This window comes from Passer montanus, unplaced genomic scaffold (genome assembly GCF_014805655.1).
Source record: "Passer montanus isolate IOZ18808 unplaced genomic scaffold, ASM1480565v1 scaffold22, whole genome shotgun sequence".
Classification (NCBI taxonomy): Eukaryota; Metazoa; Chordata; class Aves; order Passeriformes; family Passeridae; genus Passer; species Passer montanus.
In genome coordinates, this window is record NW_024366815.1 from 9,505,550 (window position 1) to 9,532,458 (window position 26,909).

Here is a 26,909-nt window from a genome sequence, read left to right on the forward strand (position 1 = left end):
TCTAAGGAAAACAAAATTTTAGCCATATTCCCCTCACTGTCAGTAAACATTCACCATAACATGGATGACTGACTGCTGGACTCCTCTTTCTAGCCTTGCTCAAAAGTATACACTTAAGAATGTGAGATGCACAGTTTTTATGTTCAGATAAAGACTGATTGTGTGATTCTCTCACTGTGTGTAGGAGGACAGGATTTGTTTTGAGCTGATGTCATTGGCACAGTTACAGTATACGCATCTTTTCAGGCTGCATCCATACAATTCACTGTGAAACACTGCTTTCTCTCTCTCCAAATGCTTTGTAACTCCCAGAAGACTAAACCACTGTGCAAGATATTATGCAGTGGCAATCTGACACAGCACTTGCTGACAGCCCACAGAATTATTAGCATCTCCAGTTTCTGCCCCTGCTTATTAGTTCTTAATCTCAAACAACTGACTCTGGAAGCCTTTGGCTAGTGTGCAGCTGCTGGAATTGAAAGCTTTCCTGGCTCCTTTCTGTTCAGCACCTGTCCACATGCAGCACTCCTTAGTTTTGATTGTGCATAGTCTCAGCTCCTAGTTAAGCCCAAGTGAGTTCGAAAAAATCAGTTGCAGATCTAGCTCCTAAATCAACAAACAAGTCCCTTCACACCCAGCTGCAGGATGCATTTCTCCATCCTCATGTACGGGCAGGGAAGGAGGTATGATTGCAAAATCAGAGACCAGAACTGGGACTTTCTCTACCAGCACAGAAATCAGCTGCAAGGCTACAGAGCAATGCCTGCATCCTTGCACAAGAAGCAGAGGGTACTATTATCCAGTTTTCACTACAGACTAGCTATTACAGCCTTTCCCTCATAAGGCCTGCATTTCCCAAACACATTTGAATGCACAGGCTCAAGAAGGCCTAAAACAACCAAACTGTCCCACTTCCTTAATCAGTAATGTCCCACTTCCTTCATCATTACTTATGTAATAAATATTATATGCATTAAAAAAAAAGAAAACATCTAAAACTGGCAAATCCTTTCCTGCTATTTGAAAAAAACAGCAATAGGTCTCTGTCCTTAAGGAAAGCCCCACTAACACTGGAGGCCAGGGACATACATACAGGCCAGAGCTGGCTGGACTTGAGACTTTGAGTCGGTGATGGACTGCATTTCCCACCAAAAAGAGATGTGGTCCCTGATCAGCATTGCAGCTGTTTAGGATCATGCAATTCATGGGATAGAGCACCTCTCCATGTGTACTGCTGGGAAGTGAACACTGATGATTGAAGATCAAGCATCTAAAATTCAGGGGCTGCAATTTAAATCTCAAGTCATCTCAATACTTTCTGAGATTTACTTTCAAGCTGCCATGAGAGCTGACAGCTGCAGGAGTTAAATAATGAATAGATAAAATATAAGTTGTTTTTCATTTGCTTTAAAAAACTTGATGTAATCTCAAAAGAAAACATTTGCAACTTATGTCCAACCTAAAGTTTACATTACTTTAGTGTTTACTGCATAAATGTCAGTAAAATGAAAGTGTTCAGGTAACAAAGCTTATGCTCTTAGAATTAGGCAACATGAAGGCTATTAAAATCTGCCTCAAAGTCTTGAGTATTTGAAAATCCCACAGATCAGATAAAATAAAAAGTAAATATTGCAAGTTTCTTTTTTCTAGTGTTGTAGAAAACAGTACCTTTAATGGTAACGTTACTCTAAATACATTTAATTCCTCATTTCCAGGTCTGTTGCATGCACCAATTCCTTAATAAATCCATGCAGTACAAACACAACTTACAAATAGCAAGTTCCTTTGATTTCTACACAAATGTGACCCTAACAATCTGCCTAACCTTGGAAAACAACATACTGGGTAATTCTACACAGAATGGAGTCACACGGAATTCCCAGTCACCACTGCCTGCCCCACTTTCAGAAGCTCAGAGAATGTCACGTACTTTTTTGCCTGGTTCCAGACAAGGTAACTGGAGTAACTTTAACCTTGAGCTGATAAAAAACAAGCCACCATAGTAAAAAAAACAAGATGACACAAACTCTTTCTAGACATGTATTTCAATAGATAATGGAAATGAAAGAAAGTAGAGCACAGTACAATCATGGTAGGCAATATTTCAGCTTAAATCATTAAATCAATTTTTTTTTACATTTTATTTGACTACTAAGATTTTGGCTATTGAATTAAAAGATTCCATAATCCTCCTAGCCCCACTTCACAAAAAGCACAGGCTAGCAATTTAAAGTATATCCATAGACACATTGAATAATAAGAATATTTGGCTACTCCAGTGAACAAATCAATAAGATGTTTTGATCACTATGCTACAAGACAATTCAGATAATCCCCATATTAGTAGCTTTCCAACATTTATGATAATGTTCAACTGAGTAGAACATGAAATGAATTCAGTTCTCCTAGTAAAAGACAGTATATCCAAAAATCTGTGATCTTCAGATGAAACGCTATGTCTTGACAGATTAACATACAATCCTTCCTTTAAAGTAATAGTTTATAAACGGATGTAACAATGTTTATGCATTAACTATATTAATATGTCTTAGATTCTATAAACAGTACTTACTGAAGAATCATTCTTATAATAAAATGCAGCTGACAGTCTTAACAACTTACAACATTTAAAGTGAAGTATTTTTTATCCCCCTCAAAGTGTGTTCAAAGTACTCAGTACTTGTCATACACATTGTAGTTTTTCCAATTATCTTTATTTTTGTGCATTTTCTAGACAGAGATCTCATTCTTTTTTAATCAGAGATCCACAGTTCTTCCCCACTCCCATGTTCTGAATCCCAAATAACTTACGGTAAAAATACAAATTCTGTTTTGGAAGAAAACATACAAAATATACACCATGTAGTGTGCGCACCTAAACATCTTGATTGTCAAGTAGTGCAAGTTTCCCCTTTGACATATACACTTCTTTGGTTTTAGAGACAAGAATTTGTTTCACTGATCTTTGCTGATGCCATTTCTTGCCATTTTTGGCAGTCTTTGTCCCTTCGTGTAAGCATGGTACCAGAAGTGGAGAAACAAGACTAAAAACATGGAGCCATAAAGCCAGATAATAAACATGAAAATTGGATACTGGTACGGACAATCATCCATGATGTAGATTTGTCCTATATGGACTGTAATCATAATAAACTGGACCTGGAGGGAAAAGGTGAAGAAAATAAGTACTATTAAAATAAATTACAATCTTACTACAGAAGTTTAAAAAATTTCAGCATAGCTTGTTTGCTGATAAACAGATAGTAGGGGTGGAGTGGATGGAAAGCAAGGAGCAACAGGGACAACAAGACAAGTTCCTAATATGACACAGATGCACCTTTGTAGTCCATCTCCCCAAAATATTATTCCACTGAAAAACAGGTTTACATAAAAAGGAAGAGAACTTCTGGGACACACTAAAAAACTCATAGTAGTAAAATAGGATTCTACCTTGGCCAGTTCAGATAAAAAGGAAGGAGACACTGTTTGTCCAGAAAAATTAGCCAGAGGGAAAAAAAAAAATAAAGAAAAAAAAAGAAGAGAGGAGAGAGGGAAGGGGAAGGGGAGGGGGAGAGGGAGAGGAGAAACCATTACAGGGCTAGGGATCAATAATTCCCACCTTCCCTGCACACTAGGACGTGAAAAAATACACTCCACATGAACTCCAAGTTAAAAGTCCACTAGTAGTGCCTCTAGGTCAAAAAGACCAAGCTATAAATATTCAGGCTACATTGTTCAGAGTTGCACATGGTTACATGAACTATTCTACCAAAACCAGCCCTGGTGCAAGCAGACAGGGTGTTCCTTTACCTCCTCCTTATCTTTGCTCATTCCAAGCCACTTGTTTAGCCAGCAACTGAATATTGAAAATCCACCTATTAAATGAGGTGGGCATGAAAAAGCCCTCAGAAGAGCAACCTTTTGAAAGTGACCTAAAGCGGATAAAACACTTAATATATCCACACTGCAAGAGTGGGTTTTAATGCTCTGGAAAGAGCGTTAAAGAGAATGCTCTCTGGAGAGACCATTAAAGAGAAGTAAATTTTCCAAGCACAAACATTTTCTTTGAAAGAACATCAAGTTCTAAAGACATGCTTTTTCCCTTTGCTTACTACATGTTACATGTAGTTACTAGTTGCATGTGTATTCTGTACATTAATTGTATGTTTTTGGTGTAAATTTATATTTTAATAATTTTTATACAAGCAATGAGTCTTGTAAATATATTTGTCAAGTACTGCATAACTGAAAAGCTTTTTTGTCTAAATCTGTGATTACAGTGAATCCTGACATCAGCAGATATAAGTATATTACTGTAGAGAGCTCAAACCTCTTGTTATCCTCAATTAAAACATTAGTAAATCTTATACCAACTGTAAGCTCCACACTTGGGCATAAGTGAAAGGACAAATTTATTGCTTTTAATCCATATTAGCTGCAATCAGGTTTTTGAGAGGTGCTTATGTCAAAGACAGTTACTCACAAGTTGTATAGTTGTCATGTATTTTTTCCACCACAAATATTTATGATAGGCTGGTCCCAAAGAACAGATTCCATAGTAAGTGTACATGACAACATGCACAATACAGTTCAGCAAAGCATGAAATGTTCCTAAACCACCTGGAGAAAAACAAAACATAGCAGTACTATTACAGGAGGTATTGAAAAAGCCACTGAGGTCCTAGCAGATTGTCTTGAGCCAGGGTATGAACAACATGTACCACAAAACCTAGACTTTGACTAACCCTCAAGGTATATTACCTGAATTGGGCTGATACCAGTTCTGATGGATCACATCAGTTTTTTGTCTCAGAAAACGTTTATCTAAGCATTCCCAAAACAGCAGTAAAACTCAGCTGATCTAATTACATGTAAAAACATTTTGGTGGAATTTTTTGTTCCTTGGGTTCATTTTTTTATTATTTTTTATTAAAACCTATATTTGATAGAGACACAGAAAAGTTGTTAGAAAGCATTCCTCCTGATTTTTGGCACCTTTCTAGACATCATGATGAACTTAAAAATGTTGTAGAGGATAAGTAATAACTCTCTTCTTAATACAGATTTGTAGATTCACAGGGAATGAAATACAGTTTCAGACAGTAAGTTTTCATAATCATGGACAAGTGTCTCACAGATCCATTGTCAATCTTAAAACATACTTCCAGTGAAAGGGAAACTTAAGTAGGGCCCATTTTGGGATAAATTTATGACAAACCGTTAACACATGAACATTTCAAAGAACAAGTAAGGAAATACTTCCTTTTTCATTGGATTAACCATGGAGCTACAAGATCCTGCTCAAAGCTTTATTTTAATGTATGCAAGAAATTAGAGGTAAAAGTGATCCAAGAAGCAGCAGACAGGAAAGTATTTTTAAAAGAAACATGGACATGAAAACAATGATCATCAAAAAGAAAACAAGATGACATAAAAGGAGACATTTAGTGAGAAAAAGACTGCCATTTTCCCATTTAGAATCATTCCAATTAAAAATAAAACATATTTTGTGTTTTTAGTAGCTCACACTGACCTTCCAGCTTGAGAAGGCATAACTCCTCCAGCTGTGATTGCAAACTTTCTTTGAAACCTAGCTATTTGTATTTTTTAAAATAATTTGAATGTTCTTACAGTTCAAATATACATACTTTTTTTGGCTTGTGCAGTGAATATGCAGAAGAAAAAATAAATAGCTAAAGCAGAGAAAAAAGGAACCTACACAACATTACAAAAATATGCTCCAAAAAATAGCACTAAGCATCATTTTATAATTCGCTATTTATATCAGATCAGAGAAAAAAACAGCATCTCCATCCACAACTGATGGTTTTTTACAAACTGGTTGAAAACTTTACAGATGCTGCTGTTTAGAAGGACAAGCACTGATGAAACTGAATACAAGGTAAACATCAGCAGGACTGAAATTCTTGGGAAAAAAATTAAGCTTATCAAACAACAGTATTTGGAAAGATAAATGTAAAGATAAGCAATAGGGTTTTTCGAATACACACAGCTCTGCATAAATATGAGGGACTATTACTAGCAGAGGACAAAACAATTCGTACACACTTTGCTGAAAGCATTTGTCAAATTATCACATGGGAAATTTGAATCTGATTCAAAATCAGAAGCCTGTAGCTGGTATACTGATCCAACATCCAGATAAAAAGGAGAAAGCTAATCACCTATAAGTGGAAAATTTTCAAGGTTGAAGAGGAGGGACTGTTATTTGCTACAGATTTCCCTTTGCAGACCTATAAACACACCGGTTTGTATGCTGAGACAACCATTCACAGTTTCATTATTAACTTAATGCCACTCACTCAGCAAGATTTGAGAAAGACATAATCAATCCAGCACTTTCCTAATAACAGAAACTCAACAAATACAAGAGAGGTATATCCATTTATACACAAGGAAAAGCTGCACACTGGAAAGGTTCAAAAGACATACAAATTTTCTGGAGTGCTTTCTGGACCACTCCAGGAAAAAAACAGACATAAAATAGACATTAACACATCAGACTGAAAAGCAATGGAACAACTGCATCATCAATTAATCACCAATTTTCTGGGACAAAAAAAAATAAACAAAAAACATATTTCTAGGTAAACATGTATGAAACCCCACTATTTCTCAGTAGAAACTCCAAAAAAAGCCTAAGCTGTCCCAGAAATGGATTAATAAATGCCTGTGCATTTCTCCACTCTGTGCTTTTCAGACTACTCTCATGGCAAGTTGTATTTATTAGTGGTGCACACTGGTAATGTGGCATAGGAAAATGCATGCAAGGCCACACTGAGCAGGAAAGAAAAAAGTGAAGGTAAACTCATAGTGGTCAAAGAATTTAAATTCAAAACAATTCAAATATGTTTCTTTAATAAAGAAAGTCCAGAAAAATATTTCTGTAGTTTTGTGAAAGCTGAAGTATCAAATGTATATAAATCCCACACATGCTGTCCAAAGCCAGCAAAAGAAACTGCAACAAAGACTGAATAATTTCTCAAACAGGAAAAAAAATGAATGTAGTCCTCCTCTCCTCCTTTCTAACATTGTAGGGGGTGAAATGGTTATGAAGCAGTTTCAACAGTTATTTGCTTCATGTATCTCCCCTAGCACTTATGATTTTTCAATGACTTCTCCTTCTCATTTAATAATGTTTTTTGGTTGTACACAACTTTTTTCTCTGAACCTCTTCTCCCCATAAGAAATCAACACTGAACAAAATGCTGTCAAATAGGAAAAATGAGTAATCCCCACCCATTTAAATAATTATGGTGATCTCATTTGTTCCAAAAAATACTGCAGAAGTCTGAATTCAAGAACACTGATGTTTCCAAGGTGTTTAATTCTCTTTCTTTTTTTTTGTCTACCATAGGTAACTTTTGCTACTAGAAGATATGTTCAACCTAAACTCCACTCTCTCTCCATACCTGCAGCAAATTTGACTCCAAACCACCAGGTCCACGGCATGATGGAATGATGAAAGACATGCAGGAACGTAACTTGGTTGTTTTTCTTACGCAGCACAAAAAATATCTGAAACAGATTTTTAATGAACAAAATGTTACAGAAGATAATCAAGTCCAACATATTTAAGGAAAGAAGTACACATCAGTGCTGCTTGCTCATTACTATACATTCAAAAGTTCTTCACAGTTACAGTGTTGGGAGAGGAAGGAAAACTGAGTGACTGGCTGGCTATGCAAACTAGTTTTCAAAAAAAAACTTAAAACCAGTAAGTAAAATCCACCTGTGAAATCTCAAAAGCCAAGGCAAGCTTTGAAACCAAATGTCAAAGGTTGAGGCATCACCTACATGTGCAAAAAGCTGTGTAAGATGGATTTGCTTGGACTGAGAAGTCTTTACATGCATCAGATTTTAAGTCCCCTGAACTATTAATGAAAGGCTATTTGAGAAAATTACCTGAAGGACTAGCAGTAGAAAAAACTGTGTTAGAGGAAAAGCACTTTATTATGAACTCTGACTTAGCTAACACTGGAAAATATTAAAACTGTACAGAATATATGTAGGTATTCTTAAATAATATGGACAGGCCCCATTTTAAAGGACAGACATCAAGGGAAATGTTAAGGGAAGCCAGGAAAAAAAAAAAAAGAAGTCAGGTCATGGAAAGGGTAGTATCAGATAGCAAGCAAACAAACACAGAAGAAAAGAAGTCTGGTGTGCCAGAGAAAACATTTGGAATCAGCTGATTTAAATACAGCTAAGAAATTACCTTTACAATAAAACAAAAAATACAGATGAGAAACAAGTACCTAGTTGTCTGTATTCAAACAAAACTTTTTTATTTTTTAAAAATCAGTCTCAGGACTAATTAAAAAGGAGCACTATAACCTGTAGGGAATAAAGCCGAATAGAGGAATATACCTGTCAGGATTTTCCAGTTTTAGCATTCCTGACACTTCCATTACCATTCCATTTGGTTTAGTCAGTAAGATCTCCCAGTGTTGAATCATGGACATTTGCAGATGAAAAGTCAGACAGCGAGCTTTGCCCAGAGGATGTAGAACATCCTCACTGCTCATGAGTCAGCTCCTGAACCATTACTGTTGTGTCCCAAACAATACTGCAAAAACTGCACTAATTCCAACCCTCAGAAGCTGGTATTTTCAGTCAGTCCTGTCTGGTGCCAGTCTTCGGGAAATGGCTGCTGGTGGTGAGTGAGGTCTGCATTCAGCTTCAATGGATTGCTGCTCAGACTTCACGTGAAACAGGTTAGAGTGCCAGCCTGACATCAAACACCTCTATAGTCACAACACTCAAGACAATCTCCAGAATTTAGAGCAAGTAGGTATGGCAGGTATGGCAATTTTGTCCTGCATTCAGAGCTGCTGATGATATGAATGGGGAAGACAAAATCTGAAGATGATGTGAAAAAAAATATTCAGCATGATCAACTGTTTTTTATCTGCAGTGTTGAGACAAGCATTCACATAGCATAACAGATTAGTGTACTCAGCTGTTAGACAAACAAGTTATCCAGTCTTCCTAAATATTTAAAGGTATGTTGTTCCCTCATTAACATTTTTCCTGATAATGAAGGAAGAACAGTGTAAAAAGACAATGAGATAGAAAGAGATAATAGGGGTAAACACTGTGATGGTATTCTAATAATTGAAGATTGGAGGATTAAATAAAAAACAACTTATATCCTCAGCCCTGAACAGCACCAGTCCTTCTGCTGTGAAAAGGAAATTTTTAGGCTCTTATTAGGCTACAAATACTTACAGTGTCTAATAATTCAATGAACTTGGAAAAGAAGTAAAGCCAACAAGTTCGCACCATCTGCAAGAATAAAAATCAAATTGTCAAACCATAGAAGTCATAGCAGAACAAATGGGTGTCTATGTAAAGGAAAGTATTGGGCCAAGTGATGTTCCAAGGTTGACAGAAATATTTAAATGTATAATTTGATTGCTTTTTCTTTAAAAACATAAAACATTTTTTATACTTAAAGGAATTTTAAAACCAACAAAAACAAGCCAATGAATTCCTTGTCTTTTTCTTTCTCCCAACCAACCAACCAACCAACCAACCAACCAACCCTTCAGTTAACTCACATGCTCTACATTACGCAAGAGGGTATTTCCATTTAGAGCATTCCACTCTACAACAGTGCCTTCAAAAAGCAGGTTGTTCAAAAAGCATTTCTAAAAATAAAGTATATGTATAACACACTACTTTGAACAACCTGTTCTAGTGGAAGTTGTCCTTGCTCATATCAGGGGCGTTGGAACTAGATGATCTCACAAGGTCACTTCCACCCCAAACCATTCTGTTATTCTATGACAACAATTCATCTTTGTCTTTGGCAACTTACTCTTAGAGCTGTTGGTGACCTCGAGTAGTCAACAATATCGCACCGGAATGAGTATCCTGTGGCCCAGCCCGACATAAGAAACTGGAGGAAAAAAGGACAAAGATTAACTTTACGTCTTTTGAAAAATTCATTAATTTTGGATTACTTTTGCAATCACTAAGCAGGAGGGGAAAAACAATATTAAAAACACCTTAAATCAGCAACTTTGTCAATCATCTACCTGTGTGTGGGATAGCTACCACAAAAATCCTTTGCTGTTGCAGATTAATGAATTTCTAATTCCAGGACCACACCCATAGACAAGAATTTTCTTCCTACACCCATTATTTCAGCTTTAGTAACTGAAGAGAAGAAAGAAATGCATCTCAAAACCAGTGTTAAAAAACAACTTACTGTGTAAGTAAGATCACAAAACCAAATAGAATTATTTTTAAAATTGCTATCACAGCTAAATATCTTAATACAAAAAAGAATGCAACACACCAGCTTAATACTATAACAAAACCAGCATAACAGAAAGCCATTGCTAATTATCATTACAGACAAGGAACAAATCAATATGCATGATGTATATTTCATACCATAGTCTCTAAAATTCTGCGTAGTTAAACTTCATGGTTCAATTAGTTTTCCACTCATATGAGTGATGAGCACAACTGAGAGCACATGACCACAGGAATATATTTACCAAATATAATATAATCTTTTCTCTTGGAATGTATTAAAGTTTGGACAACAGCAACAATATTAGTATTATAGTTGGCTTACTCTACTGCCAGCTACTATGACATCTGTATTTTATATCTTCATGATGCTTCTCATTATCACCATCCACTCATGCATGGTAAGAGCTTCACCTCTCCCAACTGAAGCAGGCTTTAGTCCTTTTAACTTCCTGAAATAACTGATTGCTTAAAAAAAACGGGTTTCTTCAGAACACCAGCACTAAAACACCCACCAAATGACTTCATTCGAAAAAGGGAATGAATCAGCTTCTTGCTGACCACCACACAATACTAGAAATTCAACAGGTTACACTCTGTCCATGCACTCTTTCATGGAATTGTAACATGGAAGTCTTGACAGCAGGCTTATTGAATATCATGCCAGTATCAGGCATGATAAAAAAAGAAATTTAATTTTTTTCTTTTACTGTTTCTTTGTGTGGTTTTTGGTGTTTTGTTTTTCGTTTGTTTGGTTGGTTTTTTGTTTTCCTTTTTGTTTGTTTTTGTTTGTTTTGTTGTTGTTGTTGTTGTTTGGTTTTTTTCTGAGGTTTATAATCAAACCAAACTTGGAACCAAATTCCAAAAGGAAATTCAGCAATATTTTTTAAAAAAGTCTAAATAGCAAAAGTGTTCATCTTGCCCACCACTTTCCACACAACAGTCATGACACAAAGTAGCTGCTGCTGCAGTGCCTTTAGAGAGCTTAGGAAAAATGTCAGGTAGTTCACGGTAACTCATGATAAAATTCATGCAAATTAAGCTAACAAGAACATAACCTGCCAATTTGGCACAATAATCTGACAGCTTTTTATTACTAGTTTGCTGGCCCTGAAATAGCCACATAGGCTGGAAGTCATGCACAGGGTCAGTACTAGCACAGTGATGCTTCACCAAACAAACGTGTAAGGCTGTCATTCACACAATACCATCAATACCTACACTTCAAAAAACCCTCCCAAAGCCCACCAAATCCCAACAAACAAGTAAAGCCCAACAGCAGCAAAATCTCGACATGGCTTTTGAAAAAAAAGAGAATTTGCTATTTTGGGGTTGTGGGGAAAAACAATGTTAAAGATACTAATAAATTTGGCTTAGGGGGAAAAGCAGGAGGCAGAGGTTGGAGGTTTTTTGTTCAGAGGGATTTTGTTTGTTCATTTAAAGGACAAAAATACCTTGAATTAGATTTTGTTAATTTCTGTCATTGATTTCTGTCATTTAAAAGGCAGATCTAACTGAAGATTATTTCATAGTAGACACTCTCTATACAGTGTTTGAAACATCAGTTGTTGTTCCTTCCCCTTAAGGGCAGGTTGTCACATTATCACCCAATAGGACAGAAACAATTACAAAATACTAAGAAAAGCATATTGTCTGCTTTTCCTGCTGCAGTACAGAGAATTTAAATGATGAAAGCTTTAAACTTTTAAAATTATATATAAAAACACAAAATGTTTCATGTTCTCTCTTTCTGGGTATGACTTATTCTCTTTTTCCAAGAATTACAAGTTTAGCGTACAGCTGGGAGGATGATAATTACTGCCATGACAATAACATTTTTTGAGAATTGCACTGTAGGAATTATATTCATAAATTTATCAAAAATTAGTTGTTAAAGACATGAAATATATAAATACACTACAAACATAGTACTTACTTCATAAGTCATATATAAAGAGAGGGCTACCACACTAAAATTATAAAACGTCATGATCTGCCTGAGTTCAAAAGGTTTTTTATTTTCCATGAGTCTGGGTCCCAAGGAAGTGACAAAATAAACATAGGTTCCAATGATAAAAGTTGTTGGAAAAGGTGAAGACATGAGTGGCCAGCCTTCCAGTCTTGGATCTAGAGGGGGTAGAGGGAGGAAAAAAAAATCAGATGTCTACAGTACTTACTAAAACAATTACAAAAAAGCATTTAATTCCTGATGGTCTAGGCTTTTCTGTTACTTATCATGTTTCAGATGATACTGATACAAATCTATACTGACTGGATAACATGATTTAACCCATGTAGGATTCAATGCTTCTTTCTTCAGATGAAAAGGAGGCAGAGAATCATGAGTGACATGATTTTCTGTCTTTACAACCCAACAAAGCACAGACTTTCATACAACAAGTCATAATACAATAATATAAAAAAATGTATAATTTCATCTGAGCATCACCATGATTTCACTGCACCCTTTTGTGGTTCATCACAGAGTCCCAGATCACCAAAGACTGCCACATTTCTCCATAAGCAGGTGAACTGAAACAAGCCTCATGTAAGTTTTATTTTCTTTAATTTTTTTTACACTGACTTTTGGAAGATTTGGTTCAGAATTATCCCAAACTTAACTACTGACTCAGTAAACCGTTGCTTTCATGGTTTGTTGCTGCATTTTAAGGGTAAAATTATACTAGTGTTATTTTTGTCAAGCGTTTAATTCATAGCCAAATGTTTCAAGTCAGCAAATTTTCAACCCACAGCATTCAAGCAACCTTTCACCCATGAGACCTTCTGATCTGTTTAACAGCCACTGAAAGTATAAAACAGATTGAGGAGGAGAGCACATTGCAATGCTGCTCACAGCTTGTGATGTGCCAGTGCTGCTGCCCACAGACCAAGGAGGGCTGTGACCCACAGCATGAGGAATCTGCTCGAGTGTGCTGCAGGAGAACCACCACCTCTTCACAACTGTTTTTGTTGTATCCACCCTTGCCCTGCTCCTACCAAACCCTCCCCACTGTTCTTCCCAAACTAATCCTGAGAAAACCATGTTCCACTGCTAACACTATGATACAAAATGCCCCATACAAGTACTGTTGGGCATGGAGACAGCTGAGGTTCTGGAGTCGTGGACACTGCAAGCAGAAATGCTCACTCCATCCCAATCCACTTCATCCCATGAGTCATACTAATTAAACTCCCTGCTCACTTGCAGGCTGTGCTTTTACAAGAACAAGAAAAGTGATGCTCAGCTATGCTAGAAAACATAAATCTAATCTTATCTATCAAACCTTAACCACTTCTCAATTTTTTTCCAGGAATTAGCTAATCCCTGTCACTATCTGTCTACCACAGGGACAAACACTGAGACTCATGGGTCTTAACCCCAAAACTGAGGTCTTCTCTCAGCTTTTGGTAAGCAAACAGAATAAGAGAGTGGCAACATAAAATCAAAGTGTGATTATTATCCCTTACTAACTGCAACAAGAGACAAACATCCCTTTTCCAATTACCACTGTGACAGAGTTAATTACTCTGAGGATTCATTTCAAAATACTGAAATTTATCAGGGCCTGGGCTTTTTTTTTTCATTTTGCAAAAGCAAAATGCAGAAATGCAATGTGCATTAATTAACTGATAAAATGCAATTGTTTGGTAATGAAAGCATTAAAACTATACATTCAGCACCATAAGAAAAACTCAAACTATATATTCAGGCAACCAGAGACACTGACAGGAGAATCACTGTCTGCACTTTATTTACTCTGATTTTAATTCCATAAACTACCTGAGTTTTGTTTACTTCCTGTTTTAAAGTGCAGAAACTAGACTGCCATGTTAATAGGTAACCTGGCAAGTCTTACAAATATTCACAGGATGACAAAGCTACTTCTAAGTTGATAAACAACACACCTAGCATAGCTAAACATTGCTATTCAAAATTATTGGGAGTTAGTAAGTTTCAGATTTAAATGACTCACCGGCATCTTTAATCCATTCATCATACAGTAGTATAGCCTTTGATGTCAGATTGCTAAAGGCCATTTTCACTTGATTTTTATGATGCTGCCTGCAGAAAACAAGCCAAAACAGAAATACGGGTTTTATCAATAAAGAAAGATTAATAAAGTTTTTTGGGAAAGACTTTCAGGAAGCAGAGTGGTAAGAAAAGAGAAAAGACTAACAGAGCACCATATGTTAAATACAGATCAGGAAGCATTAGCTGGCCACATCCCACTGTCCTTGGGTCTAATTTATAGCAGAGCTGTTATGCACAACAATACGATTTTGCAATCTGTACATACAAACCAGGTGCTTCCGTGCCATAAAGTGTTATCTCAAGAAACTGTGCTGTGGTTAACCATTACAGTTAAGAGGTAAATATGAATAAACAGCAGATGCCTAAATTATTTTTTATCACCCTTTCCACTTAAAGTCCAAGCCACTGATATACGAGGAAGTTCAGCTTTGCAACATTTATTTTTGCACAACAATACAATTTTGCAATCTGTACATACAAACCAGGTGCTTCCGTGCCATAAAGTGTTATCTCAAGAAACTGTGCTGTGGTTAACCATTACAGTTAAGAGGTAAATATGAATAAACAGCAGATGCCTAAATTATTTTTTATCACCCTTTCCACTTAAAGTCCAAGCCACTGATATATGAGGAAGTTCAGCTTTGCAACATTTATTTTTGAAAAAAAATCTTAATAATAAATATTTCTAAGGTATGTGGGAAGGAGAAAAGGTACCAATATGTCAGCATGCTCCTTTTAAATACAATAATTAGCCATGTTATAATTAGTATGCAAATCCCACTCTGATGAATCAGCTGTTTCCACACCAGAATCATGGAATGCCATAGTACCAATGTTACCTACATAGTACCACTATTAACTCACAAAAATTATCCTGCACATCCACTTTGCATGCAGTACCTCCTCCTTATGTAAAACTTTTCAGAGAAGTATTCTTATATGAATACTGATTTTTGCTCTACAATCAAGCACCCATGAGCCCTTCCCTTGCCTCATTTCCCCTAGAAAATACCTTTTAAATATCCCAGCACAATTGATGGTGTTTTTCTCATACCCACTCAGTGTCTCACTTTACCATATGAATTCTCTAAATACCCCTGCACAATCTTCACACTGTGTTCACCTTTATTAGTAGTATTTATTTATTATTTCAGGCTGCAGCACACCTTGATAACCAGCTCCCTTCCTCTGGCAGCCCTCTGCATCTCCTCCAGCTAAGCCAACTGCAGGTTGAGAGAGCCAGTTCTTCCCTCATGGGTAATGCATCGCTCTCCTCAGATCTCCCCACTATCATCTTCTCATTTGTCTTCCCCTTAACAGTCCAGAAAAACAATTTCACCTTTATTTCCACTTCTACAAGTACTGCCATATTTCACCCTTCATTGCAAGATGCAACACAAACAAGGCTGCCTCCCTTAGAGTTCAACTGATCTACTTCATCTCCATTCTCATCTTGCTTCCCACTTGTTTTCCTGGTTGCACTTCTGTCCCGTGTCTCTGAATTACTGAAACCACTACCCATTTCAGGTTTGGAAAATATTCCCTCTGCATGTCTCTTTTAAGTTCACATTTTCTAGAAATATAATCCTCCAGGATCAGCATTTCCCAATTCAATGTCACTGCCTTGACGCTGACCATTTTCATGCATCCTGTATTTATATTACAATATTTGCTTCAGCACTCTATGCTGATAAAGGTGTGGACAAAACAAGAAGTAGGGGGCATCCTTTTTCTTTACCAATGGAAACATGAGAAGCACTCTTGCATTTGACACTAGCAATCACATGAGAGAAAGCATTTTATGGTTAGAGGCAAATTTTAAATATTATTGTCACCTTGCTCCATAAGCCAACTATGGATGATATCAAACACCTATAAATCCAATCCTGTCCTGGACACCAGGTACTTCAGAGTGCTCAACTGTGACAGCCAAGCAATTCAGCCATAACTGGTGCTGGGGAGGAGCCATTAAAAATGTTTACTTTATAAATAACTATTGTATTAAATTGTTAGACCGATTACAATAAATTATCCTTTTAATCCAGTATTCTTTCAATTTCAGACACATGAGAACAGTCTGTCAAGAGAAAAGGCATGGCAAACGGAAAGCACTTCATGCAGTGGTTATAACAGAATTCTGCCAAAGCCCACAGAAACCTTGTGCAGAGCATGGCTCAATTTTTCAACAAATATATTCACTGAGTACAAACAATCATATTATATTTAACTGGTTCTTTGGTAACAAAAGTAGCTTCCTGATTTTACTGCCACCCAGTTTTCCCACCCTTGCATTACTGGAACTCAGAATGGCTAGCTCAACCTGCTGACCAAGACTGAAAGATTTAAACAAGAAATCTGCTTCAAAACATGCTCTTAAAAATCCAGAAAATTTAGTGTAGATTCTGGCACTAAATCAATTGCCATATAATATCAGTGTATTTGGTTTGCATAGCCAAGCTTTGGTGGTGGTGGTGGGGGCTACAGGGTGGTTTCTGTGAGGGCCTGTGAGAAGCTTCCTCAGTGTCCAGCAGAGCCAGTCTCTGGTGGCTTCAAAGATGGATGTGCCACTGGCTAAGGCTGGACCAATTAGAAATGGTGGTAACACCTCTGTGATAACAGATGTAAGGAGAAGGGAAAAAAACACCCAATGCTTGTGCAGTTGTAGTTGCCACCAGAGAAGAGCAGAGTGAGAACATGTGAGAGGACACCCAAGTCACTGCAGAAGGAAAGACAGGAGGTGCTCCAGGCACCAGAGCTGAGGTTCTCCTGCAGCCCGTGGTGAGATCATGGTGAGGCAGCTGTGCCCCTGCTGCCCCTAGAGGGCTCTGGGGATGCAGAGATCCACCTGCAGCCCCTGGAGGAGACCCAGGCCAGAGCAGGTGGATGCCTGAGAGGAGGCTGTGAACCCATGGAGAGAGAAGGTCACACTGGAGCAGGCTGTGGCTGAAGGACTGCACCCCACGGAAGAGTGACCTACATTGCAGAAGCTCATGGAGAACTGTTGCCCGTGGGATGGACTCACTGGAGAAGTTCATAGATAACTGCCTCCCATGGGAGAGACTCCTTGCTGGAGCAGGGGATGGAGTCCTCTCCCTGAGCAGTAGCAGGGATATGTGATGAACTGACCACAACCCCCATTCCCATCTCCCTGCACCACTCTAGGGGAGGAGGTAGAGCTGGGAAGGAGGGAAGGGTAGGGGGAAGGTGTTTTCAGGTCTCATTTTACTTCTCATTGTCATGCTCTGATTTAGTTAGTAATAAATTCAATTATTACCTTTAATTCGAGTCTGTTCTGCCTGTGATGGTATTTGGTGAGTGATCTTTCCCAGCCTTTATCTTAACCCATGAGCCCTTTATTGTCTTTTTTCTCCCCTGTCCAGCTGTGAAGGGGAGTGAGAGAGAGGCTTTGGTGGGCATCTGGCACCCAGACAGGGTCAACCCACTACAATGGGCTTGGGCTGTTGCTTATGACACCCTCTTACAGTTGTCATTCAACAACTGCAAACCCACAAATAGACAATTCTTCACATTTACCCACTTGACTCCTCCACTTTAATTTTTTCATCAGAAGTTAGACAAATGTGCTGTCAGCATTTAAATAACAACCCTTATGCCATAATACCTGCTAGGCATAGAGGCCAAATACAAGACTTTTATCTGGAATCTGACTATATCCAATAGATTTCTTGTGGTTGTAGTAGAAAGACAGATGATGAAAACAGTGAACCTGGCACTTGCCATACTGTAGTGAGGAATTTGTCCCAAGTCTCCTAACCCCAGCACTCAGCTCCTCTTCCTTTAAAATAGTTCTCAAAATTTTAGACAGCAGAGGCTCTCAGACTTCAAGATTTATTTTCTGTTCCTAGTCAAGCAAGAAACAACTCCACCACAGTTACTGAACATCTGAAAGTTTCTGGAGCTCAGTAACTCTGGAATTCAGTAACTTGAGAGAATTTACACAGAAAGCAGCCCCTGCCTCACCACTCAATAGTGACTGACCTGAATCTGAATCTAAAGGTAAGCAAAATACAGTAAGTTAATTCCAATTACTTTAAGAAATAATGTCTGCAAGAAAGACAGTGCTGTTCATAACTTTCCAACAGTTAAAAGATTTATTTAAAACCAACTTTTATATATGACATTACTATTTCACTTTCAATGTATTTTACAATTCCACCTATTTTCTTACCTAGCTACCCAGTTTTCCTTCATAAATCCACTTCTGTGAACAATAGTTTACATTAATTAATTATTAATTACAATTAATAGTTCTTAGGATAACTTTTGTTAACCACTTACAAAAGGAGAGTTAATGGCAGTATGAAAAATATTTTGTCTTACCTTGTTACACTTACTTCACACGTGTTCACACACACTGGAAAATAATATGATCAAGACCTGCTTGTTTCATAGAAGAGTGAAAAAATAAAAAAGAAATCATACCTACACACAAGCTAAACAACCAGCTTGTGCTACACGCAAGATAAACAACTAGCTTGTGCTTCACTGAAAAACCAAACCATTCCTGAAAGACTGTTTTTTTATAGTACAACTGTGTTGTTAAGAAGTAAACTGATAATGCTTTGACCATAATGCAATCTTCCAAAACATTTGGCAGTAAGCTACAGAAATTATCTTCTAAGAGACTGGGAAGAGTTCACCTAAGGGGTCAAAGAGTTGGGGCCAGAGAAGGCCATTTGTTAAATACAGTTTTAGTTCTTCACACTATGAAATCATCTGCCCATTATGCATTTGTATTGAGCCCTAGTTCAATCAGGAAAACATACATTTCGTTTACCTACTGGCTAATGTACTTACAAAATCAGTACACCAGCACTTCTATTCCAATCTTCCTCTTTCTGCTCATAACAAAATTTTTAAATTCCACTAAAATGCACAATCGATTGTCCAGTTTCTAGCAAATTCTCTCAAATAAGGTAGTACAAGCAGACTCATTTTCAAAATTGGGTCATTTTAAACAATATATTGCCAGCAATTTACATAAACTCAAAAATACAGTCATATAAGTAATCTGGCCAGCTTTAAAAGCTCTAAATAACAGAGACAGTCCTCTCAAACACATGCAGCTGGAAAACAACTTTCAAAATCACCTAAAAAATGTATACAAGATATTCAGCTCTTCAAAAGAAGTAAGCACTACTTTTCTTTTTGTCAATGGAAATAATACTGTGTACCTAAGTTCAAGTCAGTGTAGCAGCATAATTCCTGAAGATTCTTTAAACAAATGTGCCTCCACCGATGTAAGAAGAGGAGATAAAAGTGAGGCAGAGGAGGAAAAGGTTTGTGTTAAAGAGCAAAGTAATTTGCTGTGCTCTGGTTGCCTGCAGCTCAGCAGGCAGCTGCAGGAGCCCACTAGCTGAGTGAGGCATACAGCTCGGCAGAACCAGTTCCAAGTTGGACCATTACCTTTACTGGAGAGAGAAGGGCAGATAAGATTGTTTACACCAACAAAATGCCACAAATACTACAGCAAACCACATGAGAATGTCTGACAATGACAAGTGGTAAGGAAACAAGCTGTTGGAAGTGCTCAGGTTCACTTAGCTCACAAAACTATTAGTGATTTTTGTAATGGGAATTACTGGTATGCCTCAAGTATTCCTAATTTTTAAATGAGAAGAAGAAGTTTCTCACATTCTTTTGGTTAACCCACATGAAAGATATTTGCCATTCTTTATGCTCATTTACTCCCCCTACATAGTTTTTAAATAACAAAACAGATATCAAGATTTACTTTTAAATAGTCATTTTACAAAAATTGTTTTATGTTAATGGCTACTAAACAAAATAAGCACATAAAAGAACTTCACCAAAAATACACCAAAAATAAAACAAAACAAAAAAAAAACAGAATGAAACAATTGAATATAAGCTCTGTCACTCCAAAAAACAATTTTCAATTCAGCATGAACTTAAAACACTTAACATTAAAAGTATACATTAGAGAAAAATAGATAATAGCATTTTCTAAAGAATCCCTGTAAAATATCTAGTCTGTCTTTTTCAGGGGAAGTATACATTAGGGAAAAATAGATAGTAGCATTTTCTAAAATAATAATTACAAAGACAGACAAGATATTTTACAGGGATTCTTTAGAAAATGTCTGCAGATTATGACAACCCGGGGCAGAATTCAGTGGTCTAATTTCCACCCAGGATGGGTCTCAAAAACAAAGCTTTTGGAGGGTCACACTTCACCCAGTAAGACAGTGATGACTGGAGGATCATCCACCCCGCAGACCCCCCTGGAAGAGGGAAAGAGCCTAGAGGAACATTGACACATGCAGGTCTGATTTCAAAATTACAGCTTAAGAAATGGCAGTAATACTGGCTTACATATTCAGGCACAATTATGAAACTTGCATGTTTCAGAATCACTTTGTATACTGTTGTTAATTCTGGTCTTGAAGTTCAGAAGGTAATTAAATTAGGACGTTTCACAGATGGTATCTTAAGATTTACCTGGGAAATACCAGCTCTGCCCTTCCTATTTCCCAAGGCTGTGTGTTACATAATTGCAGTTATTTTAACTACATTACTCCCTTATGTCACATGGCAAGCAACTACAAACTGCCTATTATATTACACGGATTACTCACCCATGTTCTGCAACAAAGTTTTAAACTTTAGCTGGGTGTCACCTGTTGTTATGGATTTTGCTGAGAAAAGTTTCTGTCACCTTTTCCATTTTTATGCCTTCTCTCAACCATCCAGCCCAGTTTGTGAGAGATTCATCTCACATGCAAGTTTGCTACATCCTGCTTAAAATTAGATGGCTTTTTTCTTTTTGATAATATTGCTTATAAACACTGCCCCTGCTAGATGACAGTGGACATCCTAAAAACAGATTACTGAGGCTTAGAAATTTTATTAGAACATACTCTAAAATTGCTCATTGCAACTATTGAATAAGATACCTAATGCTTATCTTGTGTAGTACCCTTACTGAATTTTTTACATAGCATCGCTTTATTTAATCTTTGCTTTTTAAACTAGCATCAAATCTGTTATTCACCTAAGTGACTAAAGTACTCTAAGTAGCACAACTAGTGAAAACAGGTTTCATTTCAACCACACTTCACACTGGTTTTTTGTCTGTCCAATGGATTTCCCACTCTGCTGCTGTGTAAAATAAAGGCCAGTTTGTATTTGCTTCCACACCTCTCTATAAATTGTTAAAAGAACAGATACTGAAGACTTCACAGCAAAGCTGAACAGTAACAACAGGCATGGAAAATCCCCTTCTTTTGGGAACAATTTCAGGAGTACAGCCCTGCTTTGTACCCAGCTCCCAGCCAGAATTCCATGGGCACTCTCCTGGAGCACATACACTGAACCAGTGTCTGAATGAGGAAGGCCCCTGTGCAGTCCAGTCCCACAGCATCACAGCCGGTGGGTCTGCTCCAGGCAGCTGCAGGATAAGCCACAGCAGTTCACCAACCCTAATTAAAGCTTAGGCTTTGAGAAAGAAAAAAAAAGTAGTTATTTCTCAGTCAACTCAGACTTGAAAGGCTGAACTGGCTTGTGCAAAGGAAACATTAAAACTCACAAATTGGAATGCCAGAGAAAGGGAGAAAAGTGGGAATAACAGCCCTGTCATAGATCCCTTTAAGCTGATAATGAAGCCATGTAGGGAGGCCCCATCATCATCCAGTCCCACCTACTCATAGGCAATCCTGTACTAGATGGCTAGTCAAACACTTGACATGCTTCACCTCAAAAAGTCATCACGCTATCCACCAGAGACACTCCACAAGATGAGATGTGAAGCCACAAAAATTACATTGTGCTACAATAAGGCAGGAAAAGACCTGTCATCAGCAGTATCTTAAATATCTTAAACATATCACCTGAGCTTGCAGGGATGCATGTGAAATGATCCTATGTGATCTTCTACACCACACAGAAAGACTTATCAAGTCTAAATAGTTCTTCCAACCACAGCCTGGAAGGAAGTTTTTTTGCAAGTCTGAATCTACTTATCAGGTTAAATAAGTATGAGACTCTGGGCACATCCCTGAAAAAGGTCTCCGTTTCACTTACGACTTGAACACCATGGATATCACTGGATCTTCACCCATTTTCTCTCCCCATACTTCCAAAGTTTCAGAGAAAACAAACAACATTAGCAGGAGGAAAATTCCTCAGATTTCAACTTGTTTTCAGTGCTCCCCTGCCTTTAACAAAAGCTCTTTATTGAGCATTTAAATGTCAGCCATCCTTCAGCCAACTAGTCTCACCTGCCTACTGTGTTGGAATGAGTGGCTCCTCACACAGCTTAGAACAGCTCTTCTTGGTGCCCCAGTGCACAGCCTACACTTGGCTCCTTGAGTTTGATCCTAGCTCAGTGACACCAGCTCACAAGGTCACCTAGGCCTGTGTACACAGTGACTCCTGAGGCACACACAGCACGACAACTTTCACTGAGCAGTCAAAATAAGGTTCTTAATGCAACCTTACTTCTATTTAATAATGGTATATCATTACCCCATCAAAGGCTTTGGTAATGCATTGATCTAGTAACTGGGCCACATCCGAGCCAGGTTAATATCCTCCTTTCCCAAAGGATTTAGACTCTCCTGCTTCCTCCTTACCAACTAGGAAAGCAGCATTTCAGATTTACTTGAAAGACCAGATCAACTAAGCTTTAGGTCATTTTAAGCAGACTTTCACAAACATGAACTGAAGGCTGGAAAGCAGTAACACAATCTAGCATTTTCAGCCGTGCTGCACAATCATGCTAACTCATACCCCGTGTGCTCCCTGCTCATTCATCTACAAGCCATCTCCTTAACATACAGAGCTCTTACCCATCCTGTTTGTTTTTCCTCTACAAACAGCTATAGCAGAGACAGTTCTGATAAGGATAGGTAAGAATTATTTACAGCTGTGGTGTTTCTAAAGTGTATCATCACCAGTAACCAAGCAAAAGAGAATAAACTCTGTACTGAAACGGAGGGGTAAGGACTGCTATTTACCTGCACTGCAAAAGATAAAACAGACTGGGTTTTTTAAGCTGCCTTGGAAGCACATTTTTAATACTCAGTTTATAGGTAAGTTCTAAAAAGAGAGAGGGAGTGCAAGTGCCTGCTAAATACTATGAATTAAAGGGATCAAAGACGTCTAATGTCTGAGACTGTCCCCTTCTCTTAGCAGCAAGCTGAGTCACTGAGTTGGCTCCACCATATCGTCTACCCTAATTTACAGTTAAGAGTTAACGCATAAGAGTTAACTCAATACGAGGCTCTCATACCCTGAACTAATCACAATAGAAGCAGTTTGCTACCAAGGACTTGGTTTGTGTTTACCCACCTCTTAGTAGATCAACAACATAAATTAAATAGTCACAGTGGGGGTCACTCCATGGAAGCTAAATGGAAATGGAAAAGAAGAGCTGGACTTCAACTTCCAGGAAGACTCCTTACAAAAAAAGGGAACAGAACTCGTGACATACGTAGTATCTTGCTAACCTAGCCAATGCCAATGGAAAAAAAAACTAGACAAGACTTCTTATTTCCAAAGACATGTCATAAACAAGTAATCAATGGCAATATACCAGTTGGTATTCAGCACTAGGGAAAAAAAAAAAATTAGACCATAATTTTTCCTTGCAGTAGACAAAGACAGGTAAATGGAGCTGTCTTTGTAACAATGAAAACACATCAGAGAAGAGTTTTATAGGAAGAGAAGATAGCAAAAGAAAAGTAAATAATTACCTTAGTAACACAATATTCGCCTTAAGAAAGAAGAAGTAAGCAAGCAAAGTGAAAAATATTTGTAATTATTAAAGGAAGAGGTGTTTTTCCACCTTGTGTTACATCTTGTGTATAGCATACACTCAGCTCTTGTCATTGTAGTTGCCATGGCAAAACAACATTGCAAAATCAATGCCATTTTATGGAATTTTTATTGCACCAGCTCTAACCTTGCTGGGTTCAGAATATTAGTAAGTAGTAACACTGATAACACCCGTGCAGAGTTGCAACATACTATTTTGTACACCCTCTAACGCAGCAATTTACAGTAGTTGAACTGCTCCCACACCACTCTCCCATGCTGACGTGAGCTAATTTGCTTTACCATTGTTTCCCACTGCCTTGCACTTGCTCAACCTACCCACCCTCTGGGTCCTGGGCCGATATCCTAGGCAGCAAAATAATGCATTCCTTCTCCTCCTATTTTGCTTGCATTGCAGTAGGCAGGCATAAATTTTAAAGGCAGCTGACCAAGAACTGACACCCTCCCTTCCCTCCCCCTCCTTTTAAGCTTCCATAGTGGACATGCTGCTGAGCATTGTAAACATCAGCAACTGCACCCTCCCTGGGAGGCTCTTCCAAGAGAACGGGAACCAGCTGTGCTGGCACCTTTGGAAGTGACCCGCACAGAGCAACGTGAACTTGGGGAAGCGTGACACGGGCAGCAGCGGCACCGAGACGGGTGATGGCAGAGCTGTGGGGTGACAAAAGCTGCTTTAAAGGAAATGTCCCAAGTGCTTTTTAAACTAAAGTCTCAGAACACTCCTCCTACCCAAGAAAGCATGCTGACAGTATCGTTAAAAAGCTGCTGCTCCCACGTCCAGTCTTGGCACATGTACTTTTTGGAACACTCCAGGAAGCAACTACACTGCCACATCCTAAATCCTTCCAGTTCAGAGCTGGTAATTTGTACAGCTGCAGCTGGAAGTTTCAAATCACTGAGGGATATGCAGGGAGGTATACAGGACTTAAGTTGTTGTTGTTGAAATTAACATTCTTCAGCATGATGAAAGGTTTGGTTAATCACTATGAAACACACTCATGAGTATTAGTATCAGGCAACCCAGGAAGCCACATTATACCAGTGTTTGGAGACACAGGCCTCTCAGTCAGAACAACTAAATAGAGCAATAAAGTCAATTTCTCCTGGCACTCCATTTTTTATTTCCCAAAGAAGATCTCCACTTTAAAAAAAAAACAAACCTTACCCCCCACCAAAGTTACAAGTTTCTGAAATGGAAAGCCAGATGTTTCTATTATACTCTAAACTCAATGGAGGAATCACAGTGCAGTGGGGAATGGAAATGGACAGCAAACAGGCATCTGAAGTTTAAGGATAACTGGAAGAAATTACCCCACAGGCTCCTTCTGAAGTCAAAGCCACTTGCATTGTGATTATATGTTGAATCCAGAGATGAATGCATGGAAATTAGTATATTATAAACCCCTCTTTGATTCTGTTCAAAATTTGAGTAAGGTTTTGGGTACCACTCCAGCCATCTTGCATGTTGCTTGCACTACTTGCCTGATAACTTTCCCCAGTACCTTTTCCTTTCGAGATGACTCACCCAATGGAGGCAGATCCAGTTTGACAGCTTGGGCACATGGAGTGAACACAAGAATGGGAGCACCTTGGCTTTCACACAGTGCTAGCAGCAGTTACAAAAATACTCTTTTCCTCTTGCTATGCAGATACCCTTCTAAGGACTATGGAAGTGCCGGACTTTCAAAGGGTTCTCGTGACAGACTTGGAGGTCAGAACTCAAGAAACTGTATGGAATGGGAATATTCATGGTTGCCTATAAGCATTAGAGTGAGGAAACATCCAGACACAGTGACCCAGAACAGGCAAATGCCTGTAGGGCCTGCAGAAGAAAAAGGCAACACAGCGTTGCATGGACAGTATTCAGAAGACAGCCTAACCTCAACAGCTTGCATGAAAGCAAAACCATCCATTACCTAAAAACATCAACTGGCTTGATCAGGAAAAGTATCTAACAGGATTTTTTTAAACCTGATCTTGTTATATGAATTCAACTTTAAAAATACATAAATTTTTCATTCAAATTCCAAGAAATTAATATGCAGGAGTTTGAAGAACAAAATGCAAAACAGAGGTTGATATTATGGGCAAAGATCTATTAAAGACAATAGAGCTGTGAAAGCATACTTCTGCTCTAGATCTAGTTATTTAGACCTTAGTTCCTTTGCTAATAGGGATTTCTAAAAGTCTTCATTATTTTGCACTTCCTGGAAGCTCAAGAACAGCACAAAAAGAAGCACTGTGCAGGCCATGAGTTTGTAACTCAGAGCTCTTTTAAATCAGCCTGGAACACCAAACACCAACACATGGACGTGTTGTTTGATTCTGAGAAGCAGAATCAAACAACACATCCATGCACGAGTTTAATCACAGGTATGTAAGGATTTTTTCATCTTCTATCAATATTTTCCACTACCACAATAGAATGCACTTTTTACCATCTTTCCAGTCACTTGGAGACCACCCAGGACCACAAGACATCTCTGCAGTTTAAAATACAACAGTTCATCCAGACAGCATGGAGGGATGAACCAGCTATGTCTGGACAAGGCAACTGCACTTTTTTTTGTCCTCTTTTCGATCCTGAAAGATTGCCAAATATAAATAGCTTAAAAAAAAAAAGAGAGAGAGAGATCCCATCAACAAAGTGCATTAGGCAATGGATGTGCAACATCAGAATAACACAAGAGACAATAATACTTGCAACAAAGAAGCTTGGCAAGCAGCAGAGTACTCAGCCTAATACTAATGTTCCTTTAAAACACCAGTA

The 26,909-nt window shown here is 38.1% G+C and overlaps 1 protein-coding gene across 1 annotated transcript in view; it reads right to left on the reverse strand.

Annotated features, from left to right (window-relative positions):
- Window positions 1-2,027: 2,027 nt before the first annotated feature.
- Window positions 2,028-26,909, reverse strand: part of ELOVL7 (ELOVL fatty acid elongase 7) — a 32,006-nt gene continuing 7,124 nt past the window's right edge. The window contains exons 2-8 of the mRNA XM_039710001.1: window positions 14,262-14,350; window positions 12,224-12,414; window positions 9,845-9,925; window positions 9,253-9,309; window positions 7,434-7,539; window positions 4,484-4,620; window positions 2,028-3,159 (exon numbers count right to left, since the gene is read on the reverse strand). Coding sequence (XP_039565935.1) covers window positions 2,956-3,159; window positions 4,484-4,620; window positions 7,434-7,539; window positions 9,253-9,309; window positions 9,845-9,925; window positions 12,224-12,414; window positions 14,262-14,325 — 840 coding nt within the window. The 5' untranslated portion in view covers window positions 14,326-14,350 and the 3' untranslated portion in view covers window positions 2,028-2,955. The remainder of the gene's footprint in view (window positions 3,160-4,483; window positions 4,621-7,433; window positions 7,540-9,252; window positions 9,310-9,844; window positions 9,926-12,223; window positions 12,415-14,261; window positions 14,351-26,909) is intronic.